This window comes from Argentina anserina, chromosome 7 (assembly GCF_933775445.1).
Source record: "Argentina anserina chromosome 7, drPotAnse1.1, whole genome shotgun sequence".
Taxonomy (NCBI): domain Eukaryota; kingdom Viridiplantae; phylum Streptophyta; class Magnoliopsida; order Rosales; family Rosaceae; genus Argentina; species Argentina anserina.
In genome coordinates this window covers 9,112,315-9,137,261 of record NC_065878.1, presented here as the reverse complement: position 1 = coordinate 9,137,261, position 24,947 = coordinate 9,112,315, and the positions used below count along the sequence as shown (strand labels likewise).

Genomic DNA, 24,947 nt, shown 5'->3' with positions numbered 1-24,947 from the left:
CATTAAATTTCATCATCAAATATACTCTTTATTTTACCTCACGAGGAAATACTCATTCTACTCATCATCAGTAATTCAGCATTACCGAACGAATCAAAGTGATCCAAAATAGAATTAGAATCAACTTTTGTGTTAAGTAACTTATCAATATAATGGAAATCATCCATAAAATTTCTCAAATCGGAGCAACCAACGAATGAGAGGTACCGACACATCGTTATCAATTACGAATCGGGAAAGCCGTCGTATGTAGAATTTACTATTCAACTTTGACTCAAACTCGACAGCGAAAGTGTAACAGTTTAACCAATCCGTGATATAAAAACCCGAACCTCCGCACTTGCCAACAATCTAGCTACCCCCGTCGGCTCTTCTCTTCTCTTCTCTCTCTACAAAATCAAAGACAACAATGAGCTCCTGGGACAACTGGGTCGAAGAGTCCCTTCACAAGCTCGACAGTCTCCAACTCCTCCGGTCTCTCCGACCCATCTACCTCCGCAATGACCCACAAACCACCACTGTCGAAGACGACCTCCAAGTCTTCCACGACATGCAGCCCCGGGACCGAACCTCCGTCGAGGTCCACATTCCTGAGTCAACTTTCCAGAAATGGCTCAGTGACATCCCCAGTTCCGGTATAATCATATTACTCTAGTTTTATATGTTTTATCAGTTCGGAAGTTATTACTGAGTTTTGGTTGTTTTTAGGAGATGAGGGGGATACCCTGAAATTCAGGAAGCTGTTGTTGTTTTCCGGGAATGACTATCTGGGACTGAGTTCACATCCCACGATTGGAAATGCTGCTGCTAAGGTTGTATGTTTTACATTGGTTTGTGGCTTTTTCATGTGCTGTATGTTTTTCGGACAGAGTTATAAGAGTTAGTGTTTTTGAAGTAGGCAGCTCAAGAACATGGGATGGGCCCAAGGGGGTCTGCTTTGATCTGTGGATATACCGAATACCATAGGCGACTGGAGTCATCTTTGGCTGAGTTGAAGAAGAAAGAGGTATACTAAAACGTTTGATTCTACTGTTTTGCATTTTGATTATATTCTGTTAGATTAATGTTGGGTATTTTACTTGAAACTAATACAATTTTGTTTCAAATCTATCCACTAGGATTGCCTTCTTTGTCCTACAGGGTTTGCAGCCAATATGGCCTTGATGGTAGTCTTGGGGAATGTTGGCTCTCTCTTGGCTGCTGGAAGAACACCCTTAAGGAATGAAAAGATTGCGATTTTTTCTGATGAACTGAACCATGCGTCAATTATTGATGGTATTCGTCTTGCTGAACGACAAAAATCTGTAGAGATATTCATCTATAGACATTGTGACATGATTCACCTTAAGGCATTGTTGTAGGTCTTGAACTTCTGCTTTATTCTTTGTGTGTCTTTTGTTGGATCCGTACTTGATTGTGCCCATAGCTTAGAGATTCATTTGTGATTTGACAGATCCAGTTGCACAATGCCGAAGAAAGTTGTTGTGACTGATAGGTAACTGATCCTATTGTAGTACTGCTCCTTATACTATCATATCAGTTGGGATCAGTTTCATCTTTATTTTAAGCGTTTCTGTAATCTGCATGTGCCCTTTCAACTTCAGCTTGTTTAGTATGGATGGAGACTTTGCACCAATGATTGAGCTGGTGAAGCTACGAAAGCAGCATAACTTTCTGTTAGTCATTGATGATGTAAGTCCTCTTGAGTTATTTGGAACTAAATTTGTTTCTCAAGTGTTTCAAGCCTTTATTGTACGTACTACCAGACACATACATAGTTCTGATGGTAACATGTTTGAATAAAGTCATTGTAATTATGGGAAGATAAACCATGATACTGTGATTGTAGTGCTAATGGATTCTTCAATTCCACGAGGAGGATAATCTAGTCCTATTGATTGAATTTATTATTTTTTCTATAAACTTTCATGAAAGTGTAAGATATTAGTGAAAAAGATAATCTTTTTTATTCAGGCTCATGGAACCTTTGTTTGTGGAAAAAATGGTGGTGGAGTGGCTGAGAAATTCCATTGTGACAGAGATGTTGACATATGTGTTGGCACTTTGAGTAAGGCTGCAGGTTGCCATGGCGGGTTCATTGCATGCAGGTAATCAGTTGTTCATGGATATTTTTAGCTTAGAAAACAATAGCTGAAAGTGTCATTCTTGGGTCTATATTGTAGCAAATATAAATGAAAACGGTATTTTACTTGGCTTATCAAGTTTCTTCAAACATGGTAGAGATTTAGATGTCTGGTTATGGACTCATGCCATTTGACAGCAAAAGATGGAAGCAACTCATACAGTCACGAGGACGCTCCTTCATATTTTCAACTGCTACACCATTACCGATTGCTGCTGCGGCCCATGGTAAGTCATAAGAATTTGTTATTTGATGGAATTTTGGAATTTAATAGTTAAATTATGAGTTCCTTCTAAACATTTGATACTTTTCGATTATTAGCTTCATTTTACACTAGTTGGGTGGTTGAATTTATCATAAAATGGTTAGTATGCAGAAACTGATAATAGGCAATAATGTAGCTTTCTTAGCATTTATAAATTCAAGGTTTGGGTAAGAAACTCAGTTCACATGTGATATCATTTTTAAAATTGCAAAGACAAAATCTATGTTAGATAAATAAGAATAATCTTATAAGATCATCACATAAATGTGCCAAACTTTAAAGTAGGTTTGATCTTGCCTCACGCCAAGTTGTACCCTTCAGTGAAGCTCTATATTAGATATTTCCCATAATACAGTGCTGTTCTTCTTACATTACACTCTAGCAGTAATATAGGCTTGTAGCCTTTTCCTTTTCCTGTCATACTATTATTAAGAATAAACAGTGTAACTTTGCAGCTGCAGTTATTGTTGCAAGAAAGGAAACATGGCGTAGGAGGGCAATTTGGAATCGGGTGCAAGATTTTCGTGCTTTGACTGGAATTCCGATAAACAGTCCAATAATATCTCTTATCGTAGGGAGTGAAGAGAAGGCTTTGCAAGCGAGCCGGTTCTCTCTTTTCCCCCAAAAACACTGTTATACTTGTTTGTATGATGCTTATTTTACACCTTTAACCGACTAGTCTAACAATAATTTGTCATCATGGAACAGGCGTTTGTTGAAATCTGGTTTCCATGTGACTGCAATCAGACCGCCAACGGTGCCACCCAACAAATGCAGGTTTGTAGGATCTTCGTTAGACTTTCCTTTTGGCTATTGTTACTTGCAAGCTTGGATTGACGAAATTGCATATTGTTCTTTATTCATCATCCTTGTTCTAGTCAGAAAAAGTTTTAACCCCTTGACTAAATTGACAACGTATCTGGGTCTAGTCTAGATTGTAGATTATGTTCAGGCAGTTGTACAGATTTACCTGTACCATATTCTGTAGATAGATTAACAGTGTGAATATGCAAAAAGTAATCCACAACTATATTGCTTTGGCTAGATATCAAATGTTAAATGATACTAACTAAATTTGGCCTAAAAGTATGCTTAGGCAAACGTTGATCTGTACTTCTTTGCACTCCAGAATGGTTGGGTTCAAATGTGTTGTTTCTCTGTTCAGCCCTTACACATCTTGTTCATGCTTGTCCTCCAGGCTACGAGTGACTTTATGTGCAACGCACACAAGGGCTGATATTGAGAGGTTCACAACTGCACTCTCCAAATGTGTTAATTTCCAAGAAATCGACATCCATGGTTCCAATGGATATGCAAGGCTTTAGATTTTGATTCTTTTCTCGAATCTTGTTCTGTTTGTCAGCAGTGGCCTTAGCCTTCATGAAAGGTTAAATTAATGTTCGATAATAGACCCATATTTGACGTATGAGGTGGGCAGTTTCTACATCTGTCAAAGAATTTTACATGTGAACTTTTCGGGAAATTTCACACCCCGCACTGTAATGAGTGTAATCTACTTTCATATAATCATCTACTTCAACTGAAACGTTCAACCCCTTTCAAAAAAAAAATTCATCTACTTCAACTTCTCAAGATATCTTGGAGTTTTGCCTCCAACTTCCAGCTTGATAACCAACACAACCCGAAAAGGGTAAGAGCTCGATCAAGCAATTAACTAAATACCTTATTTCGTGGTTGAATCAGAGATAGGAACAATGAAAGAGGAACCTTACGGTGTGTTAAATATCTTCAGTGTTAGGGTATTAACTGAGTGGCTGGAGCAAACGAGGTTAGATGCCTACAACTGTCTTGCGTTCTAGCCACTCTACAGGGATGATCAAAACCCTTTTCAAGAGTGCACAATTTGGTCGTTGTATTACTGTTGTAGTGTTGTTTTATTCTTTCCAAACATTTATAAACTCATCTTAGGCACTTGTAATTTGTTTCTACCAAAGTAAATCCTTAATGAAGTGAAGATTGCTCTGTATTCAACTACAAAATATATAGATTACAATTTTGGTGAGTGAAATACCATGTAGTTTTCACTACTTAGGCCACGTTCTCTGTGGGACAACATAATCAAAATTAAATTACAACCAAAGAATCAATTGGTACTCGACTGATCTTCAAATCCTCTCCATCTCCCTTTCTCTCTCGCAACACAATAACAACACCCGTAAATAGATATCCAGTAGCTGTAGCTGGGGCAAAACGCAATAGCTCCTACATTGTCTTGAGAGGAAGCCGCTACAAGGGTTAGTTCTCTAAATTCATTTTGAACGTTTCCCAAGCTACTTAATATTAAGGTCAAAAGTCTGACCGGTTCTCGATGACCTAGAAACCAAAGCAGACTGAGATTATCGCTGATAAATACTATTTACCAAAACAAGGAAATGAAAAAAAAAAACCAAAAACAAAACAAAAAAAAAACAAAAACAAAATTAGTGCTAGTGGCTTTTACCTCATTCTCTATTACCACTCCATCTGAAATTTCCAATTTCATCCCGGGTTTTGCATGAATCGTCACTCTCCCCTTGAGAATCAAATCAACCAAAAGAAAAAAAAAATTATATGTGAAACCCCTGGAAAATATGTGTGTGTGTGTGTGTGTGTTGCGTAAATGATATGAAAACCTTAGAAGAGAGATGGATGGCAACATCTTTTCCCATTATATCATGATGTATTAACCAAATGAATGACTAAACTCTGTGGATGTATGTATTTGCACTGTGCACAAATAATGTGGTTATCATGCATATCATTAAAGCTGCCACCCAAGTATGCACTAAAACCAGCCACAAAGGAATTGAGAAAGAACAAGAGTGAACACTTGAAAACTCTCAAGAGGGAAAATAAAAAAAATGCATGCTCTCGTGCTATTCCTCAATTCCTTCTCTGATTCAAATTCATGAACCAGGATTAATTGACATGTTTTCCAAATAAGTGAACTTTGATGACATCTCTTACTGATGATATCAGAGAGACAAAGGGTTACCCCTCGATGCTCAGAAATAACAATCCAGAACACAAAGTAATACAGAGAGAAAAGGCCAAACCATAAGTTAAGGATAAATGAGCCAACTGGGAGAGATTTAATAATACCTTGAGAGTTATACCAGCTCCAAACCAAACATCACCAGTGACCTTCAAGCTATCCAGGTCAATAATGTCAGGCATGGAATTAAAGCGACTTAGAAGGTCGCTCACCTGGAAGTAATACAAATTCCAATCTCTATTATTCAAGCAAATTGTTGGGAGGATGGTTAAATTACAGATTAACCACAAAAAAAAACCTTTCTTTTACAATGTAATCAAAAATGAAAATTTAAAGCACATGGACAATGCATTAAACTACATTTAGAAATAAAATGTAGCACAAACGTAACTACCTGACATAGTGGAAATATTTCCTTTTTGCTTTTTTTTTTTTTTTTTTTTTGAAAGGGTTCCTATTTTCTTAATTAAACTGAATTCTTATTTTTACAATATTATGATTAGGTGATAAGAGCCTAATATTAAATGATGGCAATCGTAATTATAAATCTTTACCTTATCAAATTCAGGCCCTAATTCGATCAGAGGATTTGCCGGGTTGGTTCTAGCTATATTCCAAACTATACCCCCTTCATCATCATACATATAAAGATTTGACTGCGGAAATACATAAATGAGATCAAGAAAGTAGCAATCAAATCAAGGTTCCAGAGCATCTGTTATACAAAGGTCAAAACAAAAATATAAAGTAGATACATACCTTTAGCAGAACTAGATCTGATGTTTTGTTCATTGAAAGAAATTGAGAATTAGGAACTTTGACACCAAGAGCATTTTTGAATTTATTGATGGAAGGCACGAGAAGTATTTATTATAATGTGATAAATACCCGTATTGGTGAACCAACTGCTGATTCTTGCAAAAGAACTAAATCAGATTCTGTTTCCTGTAAAGAACACAGTACCTGTCTCCATTGATTACCTGTCGCTCATAATTAGTTCTGTAAAAGTTGATATAGACTGGTACCTTCGAAACAGATATATCTTCAATCTTTATTTCATCTGTATCCAAAAGCCTTTTAAGGGCTTTAACATTCACCCACCTATATAGTATAGCATAAAGGTTAAGTTATTCGTAATATTGTGATTGAGAAGCATTGTACAGCAGTCAATATTTCACTTACAAGCTGCCAGTATCGACAAGTTTGAATCTCTCCATTGACTTGGATATATCAACAAACACATGACACCAGAGAAAGAGAGGATTCAATTCATGATAGATAATTAGATATAAAAGAAAAATTGAGTGATGAATATACCATGTATAATTTTCACCATAATATATAAAAGAAGCGACATATAATCAAAATTGAACCAAATAAGTGGGGACAAATGACAAAAAAGAATTGTAACTTACATCTCTGACAGAAGTCTGAGCTATTTCTGCAAGCTGCATCATGTTATGGCTAATAATGTTAATCAACTATTGTTATAACTAATAGATAACAGATATACATAAATGACTGTAAAATAATATTACATAACTATTAATGACTACATAGAGCATTTCAGTTTTGAACATAAAGATTATTGACAACAATTGTCTGGTCTAGATACATTTTGCTCAGCATCTATACATGGTAGGCCACATCATGTTGCAAAGTTATTTCCAAGCTGTACTTGATAGAGGATACCCATACACATATTAAAGATGTCAAACAGTTATTTTTCAACTCAAACAAACCCACAGTTACTTTGCTCAATCTCATCACTGAGTCAAAATAATTGTTCATAAAAAATCAGTCAAAATATGCAGGTTGCGTTATAACATATGGTTTTCACTGCATGATCTTGAACCCATGTTGACAATATGGCACAACTTCCAAATATGGATAGATGAAAAAGAGTTGTGTAACACTTCATCCTAAGGCTGACAAATGAAGTTGATTCTATCTCTTTCAACCTTCTCTCAGTCTCATAATTTAATTGGACCCAGTGAAAAATGCTAAGTTAAATCTTAAACATTGCAGACAGTATCACTAAGCTAAACCTATATTAAAATAAACCCAAAAACTTAGCTGGTAACAAGGAGACTACCATTGACAATCCAGACACATACAGAATGGGCAGACGGGAGATCTAAAGTAAAATAGAGCCATATATAATAATAATACCTACCTCAAACTGTTGTGATCGTGAACCAATTGAATCCGAATCATATGAGGATGTGGGTGTGATCTGAAGGAGGCAGAAAGGAATAGACGAATAGTTATTATATATACAGACTAGAACACAAATGATGATTTAAGATACAAAGATCATCTTTCTCACCTCCATACAACAGTCTATCTTGTTCTCAACCAGATGGTTTAAAATTTCTGAACATCTACTTAAGGTGCACAATGATAGAGGAACATCAAAGACTACAGTGAACTAAACATCAGACAAAATAAAAAGAAAACTATAGCAAGGATACTTGGGTCGATTTTAGCAGCCACATTATCTGAGTCAACCAAAAGAACATACTCCTTCCCCTAAAAAGGAAGCAAATCAAGTTCAGTCCAGTATACATTTGATCAAATTTGGCCATGATTTCTCATGTACATCGTATTCTTAGAATGATTGAATAAATTAAAAATATGAAGAGAATATAAGGACACAAAACAACAAAAAGAAATCAAAACACACAAAACAAAAAACAAAGCAAGAAGCAATATGCATGCTCAGAGATGATTAAAAATATGTACCTTTGATAATAGGACATCAAGGGTTCTATTTTTCAAAAGCGAAAGCAATACTGCTCCAAGGCCAGAGAGAGACCTTCACATAGGCACATAACTAGTGTAACTAATAAAAGTGTGGAGACCTTCACATAGGCACAAAACTAATGTAACTGATAAAAGTGCAATGATTAACAAAGGTCTGTGATTGTGCATAACCAAAATGCGAGATGCTCTAGATGCTGTTTATAAGAAGCCTTTTAGGAATATATATCAACTATCTCTAATCAAAAGAACTCAAAATTACTTCCTTTAATCATCCAAAAATCTTTAAAACATTGGTAATTATAGCAAACATTCATTAATAAAACTGCTGAATGCAAGGGGGAACTTGAAGCCTAAACTCTTGATTACAAAGACCTGAAATAATATCAGACATCTCTACAAACAAGTAATCAACAAAACACCAACTAGCAAAAAGTATAACATTAATAGCGACTCTATTTGCTTTCATACAGCGTGACATAGTGGAGAGATCACTAGATATGTAACCCAAATAACGATGAAGCAGCAGTTACACATTCTAATGTCTAATAAAACAACTCTCCAACTATGTTGTCGTCGGAAAATAAATCCAATGACACTTAGTCTCAACCTGCCACTAGTTGTCAACGACAATTTCACGAAGCAAGGAACTCGCCGTCTACCTAGGGCAGACAAGCACTAAGAATGCACACCCTAAACACGAGACCCAACTACGCCTACATAATAATGTAGGAACTTATTATGCACCAAAAGACGCACGAAGGAAAAATATAAAAGACAACAACAATTAATAAAACAAATACCTAGGGTCAGGCCCAAGAATCGGGCCCAAACCCAACTCATATTTATGGAAACAGAGAGATCGGAAACCGCCGTTGCAGCCCAGACCACCGGCACTGTAGCTACCACCGGATCCCGCAGTGCGCCACCACTCCACTCTTGTCGAATCACCACCATTTTCATCATGCCAAAGTTGCCACGCCAAGGATATTCTGGATATGTACAAAACAATGAAGCAGCAAACCAGATCGAACCAACCTGGTCTACCCCCAGCGGCGCCACCACGGGCTCGCAAAAGCCAGACCACATCCGCGCCCATACTTCCCGTCGACCAATCCAGCGAGTAGCCTTCCGAAATCCGACCACCGATCCGATCTCCCTCTCCCTTACAGCCGCCACAATCTCATTCCAACCTCAATGAAGGAGATGGGAACACCACAACCACAAAGGGTCGACAAGACCTGTCCGACGACGACAATAGGGCTCGCCGCCGAACAGGAAGCACATATCCGGTTTTTGCTCTTTGTTTCTTCTTCTCTCTGGAAGTGTTTGCTATAGTGTCCTCTAAAATTCTTATATGTTCTGAGTTTGATACTCAGCTGTATTGGGATCAATCTCAACCGGTTGATTTTAATTATTAATGACAGTCTACACTTTTATTAGCATACGTACGTTATAAGACTTAAAAATTGACACAACTGCACATTGTACATGAACGTAACTATTTGATAAAATTATTTGCAAACAAATAAAACTTATCTAAGTATACGTCCTTTACCACAACAATCTTTATGAGTATGAAATGGACATTGGAAATTTACATATTATTCATCTTCTTTCAATTCGAAGTTGAGGCAAAAGGATTAGGAGGAATGGTTAGATTGCCACCTTCTGTTTCTAACATTTGAACTACAGCTACCATAGAGGGACGATTTACTGGATCCCACTGAATGCACCATAGACCCACAATTGCAAGTTTCCTAGCAACTTCAATATTTCCTGTATCTTCCAAATGGATTCGTAGGTCATCCCCTTGCTCTAATAAGTTATAGATCCATACTGGGAAGTAGACTTCGCTACTAGAGTTCTCCATCACTTTGAAATTTTTCCTGCCGCCAACCATTTCAAGTAACAAGGTTCCAAAGCTGTAGACATCTGACTTGTATGACACGGTACCAAAGTTTCTAGAGAAAACCTCAGGTGCAATGTAGCCCATTGTCCCCCTTGCTTTGGTCATCGATATTGCACTTTGATCCTTAGAGCACAATTTGGCTAGACCAAAGTCGGAAACTTTTGGCGTGAAATGATGGTCAAGCAGAACATTATGGGGTTTAATATCAAAATGGAGGATTCGTTGGTCACACCCTTGGTGAAGATATTCTATTCCTTTAGCTATACCTAAAGCAATTTCTTGCAACTTTTCCCAACCAAGGAAGGAGTTGTTGTCATCTGGTGATGTTAAGTAACTCTGGAGTGAACCATTTGGTAGGAAATCATACACAAGAGCTCGTATGAATCCGTCGGCACAGAAGCCAACTAAGCGAACCACATTGACATGGTGAATTCGACCCATTGTTGCCACTTCATTGATAAAAGCTTCCCCATTTTCATATGAATTGTTCAGGATTTTCACTGCAACAAATAATTCAGTTGAAAGTTTTCCTTTATAAACTGTTCCATAAGCCCCTTGCCCCAACTTTTCCTTGAACTTTTCTGTCATCCTCTTAATATCAGCATATGTGTATCTACTTGGCTTGAGAGCTCTATAATCATCCAAAAATCTTTCGACTCTCACCTTATTTTCTTGTTCTTCTTTGCTAGAATTATAGACATAGATCACAATAATTCCTGTTGCTATAACTACAACAGAAAGTGTGCAAATACCTACAGAAACATAAAAAAATAAAAAATTTATTTTATTTTCCAAAAACAGATGCCTATAAAGATACTCTTCCAAATGAATAAAACATCATTTGGTAAATGGGTGGCATACCTATAACCATGAAGTCTAGCCCGCTTGTACCTGCAGGTAAGGGAACATATATACAGTTAATATTATGATTCACTCACACACACACAATATCAAAAATATGGAGCGTATGAAAACAATACCTTTACATTGAATTTCATTCTGTTTTTCACGATTATAGATGGTGCGCCTTGTGCATGTCTTTTTTAACTTATGGCAATATTCACATGATGGTATGGACCAATGTAAATTCAGCTTCAGTGTTTTATCCTTCCCAGTTGTGTCCAACATAGGAACTGATATATAGTCATGCATCTTAGTACAAGACACCAGGGGAATGTAATCAATATAACAATCACTACTCACCGCATAAATCACAGAATGATTATTCTTACGATCACCGACGCAAGGGTTCAATCTCACTAGACAATCATTTAACATGCGGAAAATCGAAGATCGATTTTTACTTATAAGTGATGGACAACTGAACACAGTATAATTTTCTGTCCAATGCGTATATACGAATTGAGACGATAAGCTGATGTTGAGAAGCTGTCTCTGAAGGCAACCATCTGGGTCATGTATTTGAGTTTCAAGTTCCTGAGATGCGTACTTGATCCTGTTAACAAATAGCTTGGTTGACGACGATGGCATCTCGAGCATAGTTTGGTTGTCCTCCGAGCATGATAGATCAAAGCCTGGGTAACCGCAACGGCTGGGTTGCCTGTCTCCCAGTCGAAAGGGGAATTGGATGGCCGGGCCACTGGGATCACATCTAATTTTTGGGCAATCTTTATCAACATAGGCTGCTCCATGCACCACATTTGCTAGTTCAAATAGCAAGTATATGAAAATGAGAGACATTTTCCAAGGATCATGCATATACATTGATTGCTAGCACTGAAGAATTATATATGCTGAGAAACTGAGAATATAAATAATTGAATAATTTTCTGGGTAACATCAGTACATTACGATGGAAATAACTAGCTAGGTCAATGAATGCTTATGTATACTTCGTGTTATACTTCCGCGCGCACCTGATTTTCAAAATAATTTCCTTGTTTCCTGCACTTGTGCTATTCAACACAAATTAGATATAATAAGCATAAGAAAAGAAAAAGATGCCCTTCAACTCCTGATTTCGTCGTATGCAAATAGTCATGCACCCCAATTCTTATAAAAAACAATTATTTTTTGAATAAGAAATTCATATATATATATATATTCAAATGAAAATGCTAAATAACATCTAAAAGGAGAATTATTGACGAAGAAATTTCTTAGATCTATGCTTGGAGCTATCAACTAACCGTACAAGGCTACCACAAGTCCACAACCCTTCTGGTGGTTTAGATTGTATTCAACCAAGGCATAATATTCAAATGGTCTTCAGTTTAATAAAATATAGAGCCTCATTTGACTATTGAGCTCAAATGAAAGTTTCTCCCTTCAATTCCTGATTTCGTCATATGCAAATAGTCATGCGCACCAATTCTTTAAAAAAAAAAGCATTTATTTTTAATAAGAGATTCATATATTCAAATAAAAATGCTAAATAACATCTAAAAGGAGAATTAGTGACGAAGAAATTTTTTAGCTCTATGCTTGGAGCCATCAACTAACTGTTAGGGGTGGATGTAGTAAGGAGGCTCTATGCGGTACAAGCTTGAGCCCATACGAAATTTTGGGAAAAAAAAACACTAGTACTGTTCTAAGAAAATTATTATTCTACCATTGTGTGTGTTATAACCTAATTAGGTTTTCTGTTATGTAATGTTTACATATGAGGGGCATATATCATTTAATAAAAACGCAGTTATTCTTCGAATAATTTTTGTATTCATCATACTCGATCAACTAAGTATATATATACTATCTAAAAAATCAAAACAATTGAAGCCGCAACTCCCCGCAAGAGTGAAGACTGAAGACTCAGAGACTTAGCTCTCTGCTGCACGGCCTGCACCCAGTTCCACAATTTAACAACCTCAATTTTACTCTTCTCTATTCGTCTAGGCTCAAAATTATACAAGTACTTGTGTTAAAATTTTGAATCCATAACACCTATTCAAATTTAAGAGCTCCAAATCTCAAATTTCTCATCTATTTTTTGACATTGAAATAGGCAGCTCTATGAATCATTGATGGAAATAGATTGAATATGTTATCATGGATTTACAAAGAAGAAGATGTAGAGACAACGAAGGGTTGTATCAAAGAAGAACTGGTAATTGATATTTGGGTTTTTGGGTGAGTTGTTATTCAATCTTCTTGTTCTTGTTTGTAAATTGATATTCTATTTTTGTTTACCATCTTCATCTTCATATTAGGATTTGGATTGGACCTCCCAAATAATTTCATTTATGTTGCTGCTTCAATTGGCGAGCAGATGCTGGTGTATAAGTATGTAGCAAATGGGACTCTTAAGGATAGTCTTTCAGGTAATAAATAAATATGTTCTAATGGATAATCTAACCTTCTAATAATCAACACATATAATGTATACGCATATTGATGTCTGAATGTGAAGTCTTGATTCATAATCTAATTAAGAATACTATAGTGTTAGACAATTAAGGGTTTTCTCATTGGCATAGATGTAAGGAGTTTAGATGAAATCTCAAATAAATCAATAAGTGTGATCACCAATTCACCATAGCAATACAATGATATCGGAATAAAATTAAGCTTAATTAGCAGAGGCACTCAACCTTGCAACTTTGAAATAGTAAGCTAGTCAGCAGTTGAGTCTATCTTTAACTCTACTTCACCAACAAGTAGACAATTACGGGACCTATAGTAATGAAAGATTAAAATGAAACTCCATGATTGAGAGCCATTGTATATTGTACATAGGGATGCTCTCCGCTTTCTTTTACTCACAAAGTCAAAACTTCAAGATATGAGAGATAATGGTCACGATGCTATTAGTATAAAGATCATATCATTTTGTTGTGAGTATGATATTCTTTTCCAGATATAAATATGCTCCTTACAAGAAAGACATAAGGGCTTGTGAACAAAATATCACAATTGAGCAATTTTATCGAGTCAATGTATTTTATGTTGTGATTAACTTTCAGTTGACATAGTCAAATAGTAGATTTCCTGATGATTATGTGGATCTTCTTGCTCTTAGTGCTACATTTGATCCACATGATAACTTTCAATCATTTAGAAGTTAAGATGTTCACAATCTTGCTTTGAGATTCTATCTTGCTGATTTTACTTCATATGAGTTACTTGTTTTAGATATGAAGTGTAAGTATTTTCTAACAGATATTCAGATGGATCCAAGATTTGCCAACACAACATTTGTATAGATTTTGAGACAAAAAAATCAGCATTCTTTCTATGATTTTATAGATTGATTTGTCTTGTTTTGACTTTGCAATTTCTACAGCAACAATGAAGAGAACATTTTCATCTTCTACATTGAAAAAGAACTTGCTAATAATGATTCTGTAATTGGAGAGTTTGAATTGAACGGGTCTCATATAGTACGTTTTAAGTAGCTTATTGTTGCATATAACACTTTGATGCCTGTAATTTTCAATTCAAGAGGTTTGGTTTTATGTTTCCCCCGATTTATGTTTTGATTGAAAGTAAAAAATGCGTGAGGATGAGACTCATATGGGGTTCCACACCCTAAAAATAAAAAAAATTGGTGTCCTCATATAAATTAGCCTAAACAACTTTGAATTTCTAGATCCGCCACTGCTAATTGTACATGGCTACCACAAGTCCACAACCCTTCTGGTGGTTTAGATTGTATTCAACTAAGGTATAATATTCAAATGGTCTTCAGTTTAATAAAATATAGAAAATACTCGAGCCTCATTTGACTATTAAGCTCAAATGAAAGTTTCTCCCTTCAACTCCTAATTTCGTCATATGCAAAGGCAGTGTTCTAAAAATCACCGCCTAGGGCCGCCTAGGCGTCCGAAGACCCTTAGCCGCCCAAAATTTGGGCAGATTAATCCTCTGAGCGCTGGTTTTTAGCTGTCCGTCCGATTACCGCCTAGCGTTTTTTAGAACCTTGACAAAGAGTCATGCACGCCAATTCTTAACTAACCGTGCAAGGCTACCACAAGTCCACAACCCTTCTGGTACGGTGGTTTAGATTGTATTCAACTAAGGTAAACTATTCAAATGGTCTTCCGTTTAATAGAAAAATACTCGAGCCTCATTTGACTATTGAGCTCAAATGAAACTTTCTCCCATATTGTTTCGTTTTAGCATAGCATCAACGATTATATGACCTGATACTTATTATCTTTACCTTAAAAAATTAATTTCTTTTGCCCTTGTATGTTCACTATTAACTTTGCTCGATCTTTTCCTTGCCGGCCAGCCCTATTCTATGTTATGGTTTACTTTTTTTTGTAAAGTCTATCTTATGGTTTACTTGTTCTTGTTTTCTTGCTCTTATATATATTTTAGCACATTTTTCGGTCAATTTTTTTCATCACAAGTGATTCAATATTTAGGTATGTGATTCAAGATCATCTCTATAAATTTTCATCTAATTCGGTTATCGTTAAGGTATTAAAATTAGATTAAATCAATTAATGAATTAAATCTGTTCAACGTAAACCATTCATATAAATCTCAATTTTGAAAACTCAAACCATTGTCAAATTAAATGAAATTTTGCAGAGATGATCTTGAATAACATACCTAAATATTAAATCATTTGTGATGAAAAAATTTAACCGAAAAGTATGCCAAAATTGGAACTTCACTCTGTAATTTCATAGTGAATGTTCACTCTAGATAGAAATTATATATATATATATTATAATATTTAAGTATGATATTAAAAATCATCTCTACAAAATTTCATATGCGTCTAATTATATGATATTCAAATACAAATCACATTAAAACTATTTAATTATATGTCTAGACGCTTTGCCCACCTAATTAAGTATGTGTACGTAGGAGAAACACAGATGTAATATAATTAAATAGTTTTAATGTGATGTATACTTGTATAGCATCCCAACCATTTCCGTTGACTTTATTTGATTAATTTGTTTGCATGCATAGTTACAGTTCATATACAACATCGATCTTCTATCGATCATAGGCTTATGACCTAGTATCAAGTAGCCGCATATATAAGCCGTCATGTTCCCTCCTTCTCCCTGCCCTCTCTCAGATCACATACCATGTGTAGACCAAGTTCCCTAATTACTGTTTACACAGTCTTTCTCTATCATCTTCTGCCTATTATTATTTCTTCCCAAACTCTCCCATCTGCTGCTAATGATACCAATCTTTACAACTGTACCCCCTCTTGTGGTACAATAAACATAAGCTCTCCATTTCGTTTACGAGGAGACCTTCAAATCTGTGGCGACCAATATTACGAGCTATCTTGTGAGGAAAATCATACTAGAGCCGTATTATACTTGTATTCAGGGAAGTATTACGTACAGGCAATCAATTACGAAAACTTGACAATCAGAGTTGTTGATGCTGCTGTCCAGAAGATGGGGAACTATTACTCTAATCCTCGCTACTCCTTGGCTCACTTTAATTTTTCTGAATCAGATCCTTACACCTTTACTAACTATCGAGTGATAACAAAGTCAAGTAGCCCGGGGTTTCATGGTTATCAAATATCACTGTCTGTGACTTTTCTCAACTGTGACAATCCGATCAAGGATATTGATGACAACTTTTTTGAATCAACTCAGTGCGTCAACAAGAGCAGTTATTCTTCAAGAAAACTGTATTCTTATATCACAGTTGGTTCAAGAAGGGCAGTCAAATTGGGAGAGTCCTGCACAATAACACAAATGACACTTTTGGCAGTGTCACCTCCAACATTTTGGTATCAATATGATAATTACCACCTATCCGGAATGTCGTGTGATGTCTTATACAATGAAATAGCCCACGGTTTTCAACTCTCGTGGATCCAACATGAATGCATGTCAACGTGTGGACACACCGACTGCTACCTCAACGGTACCAATGAAGTCTTCTGCTCTACACCATGTTAGTCCTTCTCTCTTCTCATATGATAATTATTTCACTATTCGATCTTGGACTGGAATTGAACGAGTAACATATCTCTAGAAATCAAGCAGATTCTGTTATGAAACTGTCTAATCTAAATACCAAAATTGCTTTTGATGGATTAAAATTCTAAAACTATAAATATGATGAAAAATTATAGAACACGCTGGAGACACCGTTAAGACGGAGGGGCATAGTTGTAACTCCGATGAGCGGGTGAAATAAGTTTTCACCGATCGTAATTGAAGGGTAATAATGAAACTTCAGATCCTTCAGGCTCTGACCCAGTTGACCCAAATAGAGAAGAAAACGAAACATCAGCGAACTTCAGAGTAATTCCGTCGATGTTAATCTCTAAACACCTCCATCATCTTCCTCAATTCGTCGATCATAATCTCTTCCTCAATCCGTCGATGTTAATATCCTTCATATCCTTCCATGGTTTCCAGTAATTCCAACTCACAAACTCTGGGCATCAAATCTGTCCTAAACCATTGAAGAACAGCCGTGCTCCATAATTCGTAGGCAGAGCAACTAGACGGCCTAAATCCGGAGACGAGGGATATTGGCGGCGACTGCGAATAGATAATTGAGGGATTAGAGGATTTCTGTTTTTGTGAGTAATTTGGGGATGGAGATTTGATCTTTGAAATTGAGCACAGGAAGAGGAGGAGGAGATAGAGGCTATAATCATGCTTGGGGTTGCTTGCCATGGAATTGCAAATGTGGAGCCTCTTTTCTGGAAACGAAGGAGAAAGAAGAACAATGAGATTGTTTTTTTGGACAAAAATGAGGTAAGGGTGTTGGATCCGGGTCGTGGGATAAAGTTTGATTAGATTTTTTTATTTTTGGAAGAAACTTTCATTAATGAAAAACTTGCAGTACATTGACCGGCAATTCAGCAACCCCACTGCTAGCATCAATGCTTACATTAATAATATTCGGAAGTCATGGATCAAACCAGACCTTTCTTTAACTCGAGGGTTATCATTTAGCCCGATGGGCCAAGGCCCGGCCTTACCTTATGGGCATAAGAATGGATAGAGGCCGAGGGTTCAAAACCTATTCTCAAGCCGTTGAAGCTTATAAGGTCAAAACTCAGTCCGGTCCTAAAACGCCCATTTATTTTTAAAAATAATGGTTTTATATTTAGTTATCTATTATATATGTCAATTAATTACATTATTAAATTATATTTCTTATATTTTGTATTATATTTAGTACAATAACTACCACATTCTAATTTTTTCTTAATAAATAAACATTACACATAGATATAAAAGGTCCGGCCCAGCTCGAAAAAGCCTGTAAGACCCGAGCCTATGGGTGTGGGCCTTGATTTTGTTGGAAAGTCTGGCCCGATCTTAAAATTTGAAAAATATGGTCGAGGCCCGGCCCAAAGGTTTGGGCCGGGCCTTTTTCCAATCCTTACTTGAGCCATCTTCAGGCCTCTTCGAGCAATAGAACGAGCGACATGGTTGTGGTGTTTCCGCACATGTTTCCAAGATACCCATTCAAACTCCTTCATGTTGCAGAATTGCCTCCATTACTCTAATATCGCTCAAATCAATACCACTTATACTGATAGCACTAATGACATTAGTTGCATCTCTAGCAATTACCAACTTAGAAATTCCAAGTTGTTTGCTTAAGTTCATACCATGACAAAGAGCCAAAGCTTCCACAATATGAGGTTTATAAGTAGCTTTTATTGGGACTGCAACAACCCCAAACAAAGCACCATTACTATTCAATATTGTAGCTCTAGTCCCTACCATCTTGGAATTAACGTCACAAGCACCATCAAAGAAAAGTTTCGCACATTGATTCTGTAGAGTATTAGTCTCATCTTCCTCAAAAGCATTATTGGGAGCTACCTCACGAGCCCAAACATTCCCTCTATTCTTTCGTTTCAAGACTACTTCTGCAAATTCAATTTGCCAAGCTAAACATTGTTCAAACATCATCCTTTTCCCATGCAAGATGTCATTCTTATATTTTTCCATATCCACCAACAAACTAAAGCAAATAAGCTGGTTTTTGAATCTTCCCCTTCCAAAGCCACCAGATTAGCAAAACAAGGACTCTAGTATTTAAGAGTCCTTTCCAAGGTGTAAGTCTCCACACATGCTTAACATCTTTACATAACCACTAAACTATGCAGCAGAGTTTCCACTTTATCTCCACATCTACTACAAACACTTTGAGAGCAGATCATGTGCCTAAATAAGTGCTCAGCACAGGGCAGGAAGTCATGGCAAGATCTTCATAAGAAGAGTTTGACTTTGATATAGGTTTGGGTTTGGGTCCTTTTTTTTTTCCGGAAGGGGGTCCTTTTTTTAGAAGGGTCCCTTTTTAGAATTTAGGGTTTTGCTTGTGAAAGTTAATTGCTATTTAATTAAATTAAATTTTCTTTTATTTATGTTTGGTAATGTTATTTTTTGAGTTTTTAAGAAATACAAGTAAAGACGTGAGTTTGCCACATGACACTATGGTGTCCACAGAAAACTGATTAAAAATTTATTTTAATAATTACGAACTTCAAATTTTCGCATAAATAGTTCAGAAGTCCAGAAAAAACCTCTAAAAATGACTATGCACTCACGATAATGCGCTTTATCCATGCCCAAAATTAATTTAAGAAATTTTTCGCTACATGGCACCGCTTCCCTTAGGGTTGAAAAATGATACACAAGTTTCACTTAGTGGATCGAGAAGCAAACGTTATCGAAAATGGGTGACTTTTTTTATGGTAGTCATGTGTCACTGTAATGATGAAATCGTATGGTTGATTTTTCGAAATTTCATTTCTTAGTAGAGTTCATTTGGAAACGCACACAAACTTGCATATAAATTATGAAATAAGATTTACCACTTAAGTGTACACGATGTGATTCACGTGATTAAATTTTGAAAAATCAATATTCGACTGTTGGATTTGACTGTGAGAGTTAAATATGGTTATGGTTCAAAATTTACATATTTTCGTTGATGTATGGGTCTCGATCAAGTAGTAAGCCATGTGCAACATCTTACTTGTGTAAGGCCAGCCGTGTCTCCCTGCCATTAACATTCAAAAAAATTTATATGGTCGAATGGACCGCAATATTATGAGTAGGAGTGTAAATGAGCCGAGCCAAGCCGAATAATAAGTTGTTCATGTTTGGCTTGTTATCATTCAATCGAGCTCGAGCCGGGCCAAAATTTGATTTTTGTGATTCATGTTCAAGCTCGGCTCGGCTTGAAAAAACTCGAGCTGGGCTTGGGCCGACTCATTTTATTAGATGAGGTCAAACTTAAATTGAGCCGTCCTTGAATCATATGAAATTAAAATTTTAAAATTTAAAAAGAAATTTAAAAATCTAATGTCATAGCATCACGTAAAATTTCTTTTATTTGTAATAAAATAAAAATAACAAATCAAACTCGTTATTGAACTTAAAGCCATTAACTAATTAATCTATAAATAAATCTGTATGCTTTATATATACTGTAAAAATGAATAAGTCAACCTTAACTAATACATAAGCCGAGCTTTCAACAAGGCCGAGCTAGCTCGCGAGCTAAATGAGTCGAACGAGTCGAATGAGTCGAATACTTATTGTTCAAACTTGACTCATTTTTAAGGTCGGGATTAATATTGAGCTCAAACTCGGCTCATTTAACTTTACGAGCTTGATAATAAGACTCGATTACTCGACATCAATATTTAACCCTGCAAGCATCATTAGTAGTATTAAGCAATAGGGTATCGTTCACAAACCGGGAATCCAGCCAGGGCTTAGAATCACAAACACTTAACACGAATTCATAAAGATATAAAAGAGTTAGATATATAGGATCAGATTGAAAGATAAAAACAGAAAATAAAACCTAAACTAATATATACATGTGATCAACCAACCAACATACAATACATCACCAAAACAATTCATACAAAGCTAACGAAAACAAGTTCTAGCTCTCCTTTTAGAATCATGCCGAGACTTCCTTATGACACTTAATGTTTGATCATGCAATTAGGGTTCTAAGCAGTAACGTAATCACATAGACACTTAACACATTCGATCAATACCAACCAGCTCTAATCAAAATCTAACATATTCGTCTTATTATGTAATTCCAAAGCCATGCACATTGAATTCATTAAGCATGTCACTTACTTAACCAACAACCATGCAATTCGAAACTTACATATAAAAGAGTAAACGTGTTCTTAGCATAAATCTTTAATCCAACAACCTAAATATCATGCTACAAGCATAATCATAACACTTAGGAATCGAAATAATTCATAGATAGTATACGGCTGAAACCAAAACAGAAAATTCATAAAACCAAAACATGAAATCACATCTTTATATAAATTGAATCAAGTAGCTATTTCATAGGCAAAATCGAACAAGGTGACAATACACAAATCACATACACAACCAAGAACAAGAAAACCAAAACCGAATTAATCAAAGAGAGAATCATGGTTACACTTTATCAATCAAGCGATTCTACAAGGTGTAGCCGTGGCTTCTAAGGGGATGGAACCTCTTCACAAGCGTGATTGAAGGCTAAGGATGATGATGGAGAATGGTGGAATCGGTTTTAGGATTTCTTGGAAGGGCGAGTATGAAATTCGGTAGAGCTTTGGCTTGTATGTGCGCAAGGTTGATCATGCTTGAATGGTGAGGCTGTGCCTCTATATATAGGAGAAAATAAACCCTTCATGCCGTCCCAATTAGGAGATGTAATTCGATTGGGAAGCTGAAATCTTCTTTGATATAAATTTTGATTTATGTACTCTAAATCCAACTTGATGTAGGAAACCAAATCCAATAGGGAAACATATATGGGCTGCACGGCATCTCTCATTGTTCAACTAGGAATAGCTAGGCCGGCCTCTTCTTCTCCTTATCCAACTCGGACATGACTTCCTTGTCTCACTAAGAATGCATCACGACATCACTACTCCTTGTCCAACTAGGATTTGTCTTTCCTGAAAAGAATTCGACGATTAAGGAATATGAAAGAATGAAAATAGGAAAGTAGAGTCCTAGTCGAGTAAGGAATCCTAGCTCAATAAGGATTTCTAAGATTTAGCACAATTTCATCATCAAATTATCCAAATTCGGCATAGCTCTACTAAAACATACAAATGACAAATATGAACCTAAAACAACTAAATAAGAAGTAACAAAGCATAAGAATAAGACATATATACATTAAGAATGTCACACTTTGTGCTCCTATCACTTAAACCGAACGGGTTAAAAGCGAGCCGAGCACGAGTTGAACACAAACGGCTCGAGCCTACTTACAGCCCTAATTATGAGAATGCATCAATTTTTTGTGTTTTTTTCATGACGTTTAAGTTATTTATGAGGAAGTTTTAAATTACATAATAGATAAAAAAAAATTGAAAATAGTTTGCGGACAACATACTGCCACGTGGCCAATATTTGTCTGTTTATGAATTTTCTAAATTTATCAAGAAATTTTAATTAATCACTGAACATCAATAAAAGATGATTAAAAAAATTGGTTGCATTAATTGTACGAAAATTCTAAACCCGATATAAACTCAAAAAAAAAAAAAGGTTTGGACCCAACAACAAAACCCGCTACTCGGCCCATTTGTCCAAAAGAAATGAAAAAAAAAATAAAATCTCATCTCTTCCATGAAGAAAGAGGCAGAATTGCAAAGCATCTTCAATTGCCATGGCAATTAGACATGGTCATGGCCTCTATCTCCTCCTCATCCTTCGGAAGAATCCATATAAACCAATTATTCAAGCATTCCTTTGATTTTTTGGGTTCCCACACAAAAATACCATGGCAACATAACCTTCGGTTATTGTCTCCTCGTCTCGCTGCAGCTCGTTTCAATGACCAAGTTCTCCCTCTTCGCATCTCCTTCCTTAAATCACTCACCAAAACCCATATCCTCCAATCTCTCAAGTTCCTTTTCATAATCGCCGCCACTCTCCCTCATCTTCGCCTCGCTGCCACTCGCCGCTAAGAACCCCTTCTTCTACTTTTCGAATTCGACCTCATCATCCAGTTGCTCTGCCTATGACTTCGTATAAATTGTTAATCCTCAAATCTATCATCTAAAATTGTCATAGATGGAGGAGGCCATGATGTACCAGAAGAATATATACCATCACTTACTCACGGCTGCAAAATATTCGGCTTCTCACAACCTCGGCGAAGAGGAAGATCCTTACTCCATCATCGGACAATTCCGACGAATCTTCTCGTTGGAGGAGTCTTCTTGATTCACTGGGCACATTAATCAGGGTCAAGTTCTCCCAGTGTAAATGGTTTTGACATAAATGTCCTTAAGTTTTACAATAACGGAGTTATTTTACTACAAACAACAGTTATGTTGTGGATTTACTCAGATGCCCTTCAAATTCAAATCATATGAACAAGATAGTGCCACGTGGCAGAACACACTAAGGGCGTGAATTCACGCAAGCGCTTTCCATCCACCTCCAAATATGATAATGGGTAAAATTGTATTTTGAGACACGTGCACTGCTCTACCCAAAACTCCTCTGTCATTTATTCATTTTCTTCTCTTTAATTATTGTTTTTTGTTAAAGCAATTAAATTGGCATGCACATGGTGCTTATTAAGAGACTCGTCTACACATTTTTTCTATTTATACTGTTTTAATCTAGTATTCTTTAGTAATTTGACCAAAATAATTTTCATTCCCCAGTATCATCCGATCATATGACATAATCTTTCCTTGGGAAGTGAGAGGTACTGGAACACACGCCAGTGCTACAACAAATTTTGAGTTATTTACTTAGATTTAAAAAAAAAATAGAGTTTTGAATACCATCATATTTTTATGGAAAATTTTGAAATCTTATTTGAATTCCTCAATTTTTTTTATTTACCTATTTCTTAGGTGAAGTAATGACTTTTTAAAATGGACAATATTTGGTACTCCTTGAACTTTACCCTTAAAAATAGTTTTGTCATTTACATTTCAAATTAAACTAGTTAGTCCATAATTGCTTATTTCTCAACAGTCTAGTTAATTTCATCACAAAATGGCTAATTAAATTAATAAAATGACTAAAAGGCACCAGTTAAAATTAATTTTCCATTTCTATTTTCTTTTTTGCTTTTTATACACTTCTCTTTCTATCTATTTGTTTTTCTCGTTCTGGGAGTTGTCATAGATAAACACACATCTACAAGTATCCTACTAGATTCACCACGCCTTCGCCACTCTTAGTGAAACTTAATTCATGATATAATTTAACTCTCTTGAAAACCCCCGCACGTCTACGACATTAAAGACAAACGGGAAAACAAAAGGGATTGAGAGAGCGAGAGGTGAGAGAATGTAAAATAAAACCTAAGAAGGAAGACAAAGAGGTAGCTACGTGTTTCTTAAGACTCGTCGCTCGTTTGTGAGTGTATGTGTGACAGATGGAATGAGAGAATAAAGAAAAGAAAAGAGAAAATAAAATTTGATTTTAAATGAGGGTGTTTTAGTCCTTTTAATATACATTTGCTACTTCAACGAAATTGACCTAATTGTTTAAAATTGAGATATTAGGGATTAACCAATTTAATTTAAAAGACGGGGAATAAAATTGTTTTTAGGGTTAAAGTTTAAGAAGTAACAAGTATTTTGTCATTTTAAAATCTTCATTTAATACCCGTAGATTTTGAAAGTCTAAAAAAATCCAACAAATTCGTAATTGAATACACCCCCTATGTGGTGATCTCTAAAGGTTTAGATATGTTATTGAGTTGTCCATAATACTAATTAATACATTCTTTGGGATAAAAGATCAGATTTTGATAAATTATCAAACATGAGTAATATCAAATTTTTCTGGTGAAAATCAGAAGGGCTTCTTGTAAAAAATTCACTTGTGACTTCTGAAATTAGAAAAAAAATCAAATAAGATTATTAAATTATAGAAAGTCAATTAAATGTCTAAAACTACTACCACTTTTTTTTTGTAAAATTACG

At 35.8% G+C, this 24,947-nt stretch overlaps 3 protein-coding genes across 7 annotated transcripts; 1 reads left to right on the top strand and 2 right to left on the bottom strand.

Annotated features, from left to right (window-relative positions):
- Positions 1-371: 371 nt before the first annotated feature.
- LOC126801766 (8-amino-7-oxononanoate synthase) lies at positions 372-3,938 on the top strand. Of its 3 annotated transcripts, XM_050529225.1 has the most exons (12): positions 372-635; positions 709-812; positions 899-1,006; positions 1,119-1,357; positions 1,454-1,495; positions 1,605-1,692; positions 1,975-2,108; positions 2,282-2,370; positions 2,864-3,014; positions 3,117-3,185; positions 3,607-3,737; positions 3,777-3,938. In XM_050529225.1, the coding sequence occupies exons 1-11, from the start codon at positions 410-412 to the stop codon at positions 3,731-3,733; spliced, it is 1,377 nt and encodes a 458-aa protein (XP_050385182.1). In that variant the 5' UTR covers positions 372-409; the 3' UTR covers positions 3,734-3,737; positions 3,777-3,938. The 3 variants fall into 3 exon arrangements, with proteins under 3 accessions (XP_050385182.1, XP_050385183.1, XP_050385181.1); XM_050529226.1 differs by having other exon boundaries at positions 2,870-3,014; positions 3,607-3,938; XM_050529224.1 differs by having other exon boundaries at positions 3,607-3,938.
- Positions 3,939-4,347: 409 nt separating this feature from the next.
- Positions 4,348-9,473, bottom strand: LOC126801774 (UTP--glucose-1-phosphate uridylyltransferase-like). Of its 3 annotated transcripts, XM_050529234.1 has the most exons (13): positions 8,970-9,473; positions 8,149-8,221; positions 7,878-7,935; positions 7,733-7,779; positions 7,580-7,639; positions 6,819-6,851; positions 6,586-6,623; positions 6,429-6,504; positions 6,163-6,348; positions 5,958-6,059; positions 5,525-5,615; positions 4,870-4,941; positions 4,348-4,742 (listed from the first exon to the last, which is right to left on the bottom strand). In XM_050529234.1, exons 1-9 carry the CDS (start codon positions 9,263-9,265, stop codon positions 6,274-6,276), a joined length of 756 nt encoding a protein of 251 aa, XP_050385191.1. In that variant the 5' UTR covers positions 9,266-9,473; the 3' UTR covers positions 4,348-4,742; positions 4,870-4,941; positions 5,525-5,615; positions 5,958-6,059; positions 6,163-6,273. The 3 variants fall into 3 exon arrangements, with proteins under 3 accessions (XP_050385191.1, XP_050385190.1, XP_050385192.1); XM_050529233.1 differs by lacking the exons at positions 4,348-4,742; positions 4,870-4,941; positions 5,525-5,615; positions 5,958-6,059 and having other exon boundaries at positions 6,206-6,504; XM_050529235.1 differs by lacking the exons at positions 4,348-4,742; positions 4,870-4,941; positions 5,525-5,615; positions 5,958-6,059; positions 6,429-6,504 and having other exon boundaries at positions 6,252-6,428.
- A 311-nt stretch (positions 9,474-9,784) lies between these two features.
- On the bottom strand, positions 9,785-11,779 carry LOC126803535 (rust resistance kinase Lr10-like). Its single transcript, XM_050531324.1, has 3 exons — positions 11,059-11,779; positions 10,940-10,969; positions 9,785-10,830 (listed from the first exon to the last, which is right to left on the bottom strand). The coding sequence occupies exons 1-3, from the start codon at positions 11,777-11,779 to the stop codon at positions 9,785-9,787; spliced, it is 1,797 nt and encodes a 598-aa protein (XP_050387281.1).
- Between the last annotated feature and the right edge of the window lie 13,168 nt (positions 11,780-24,947).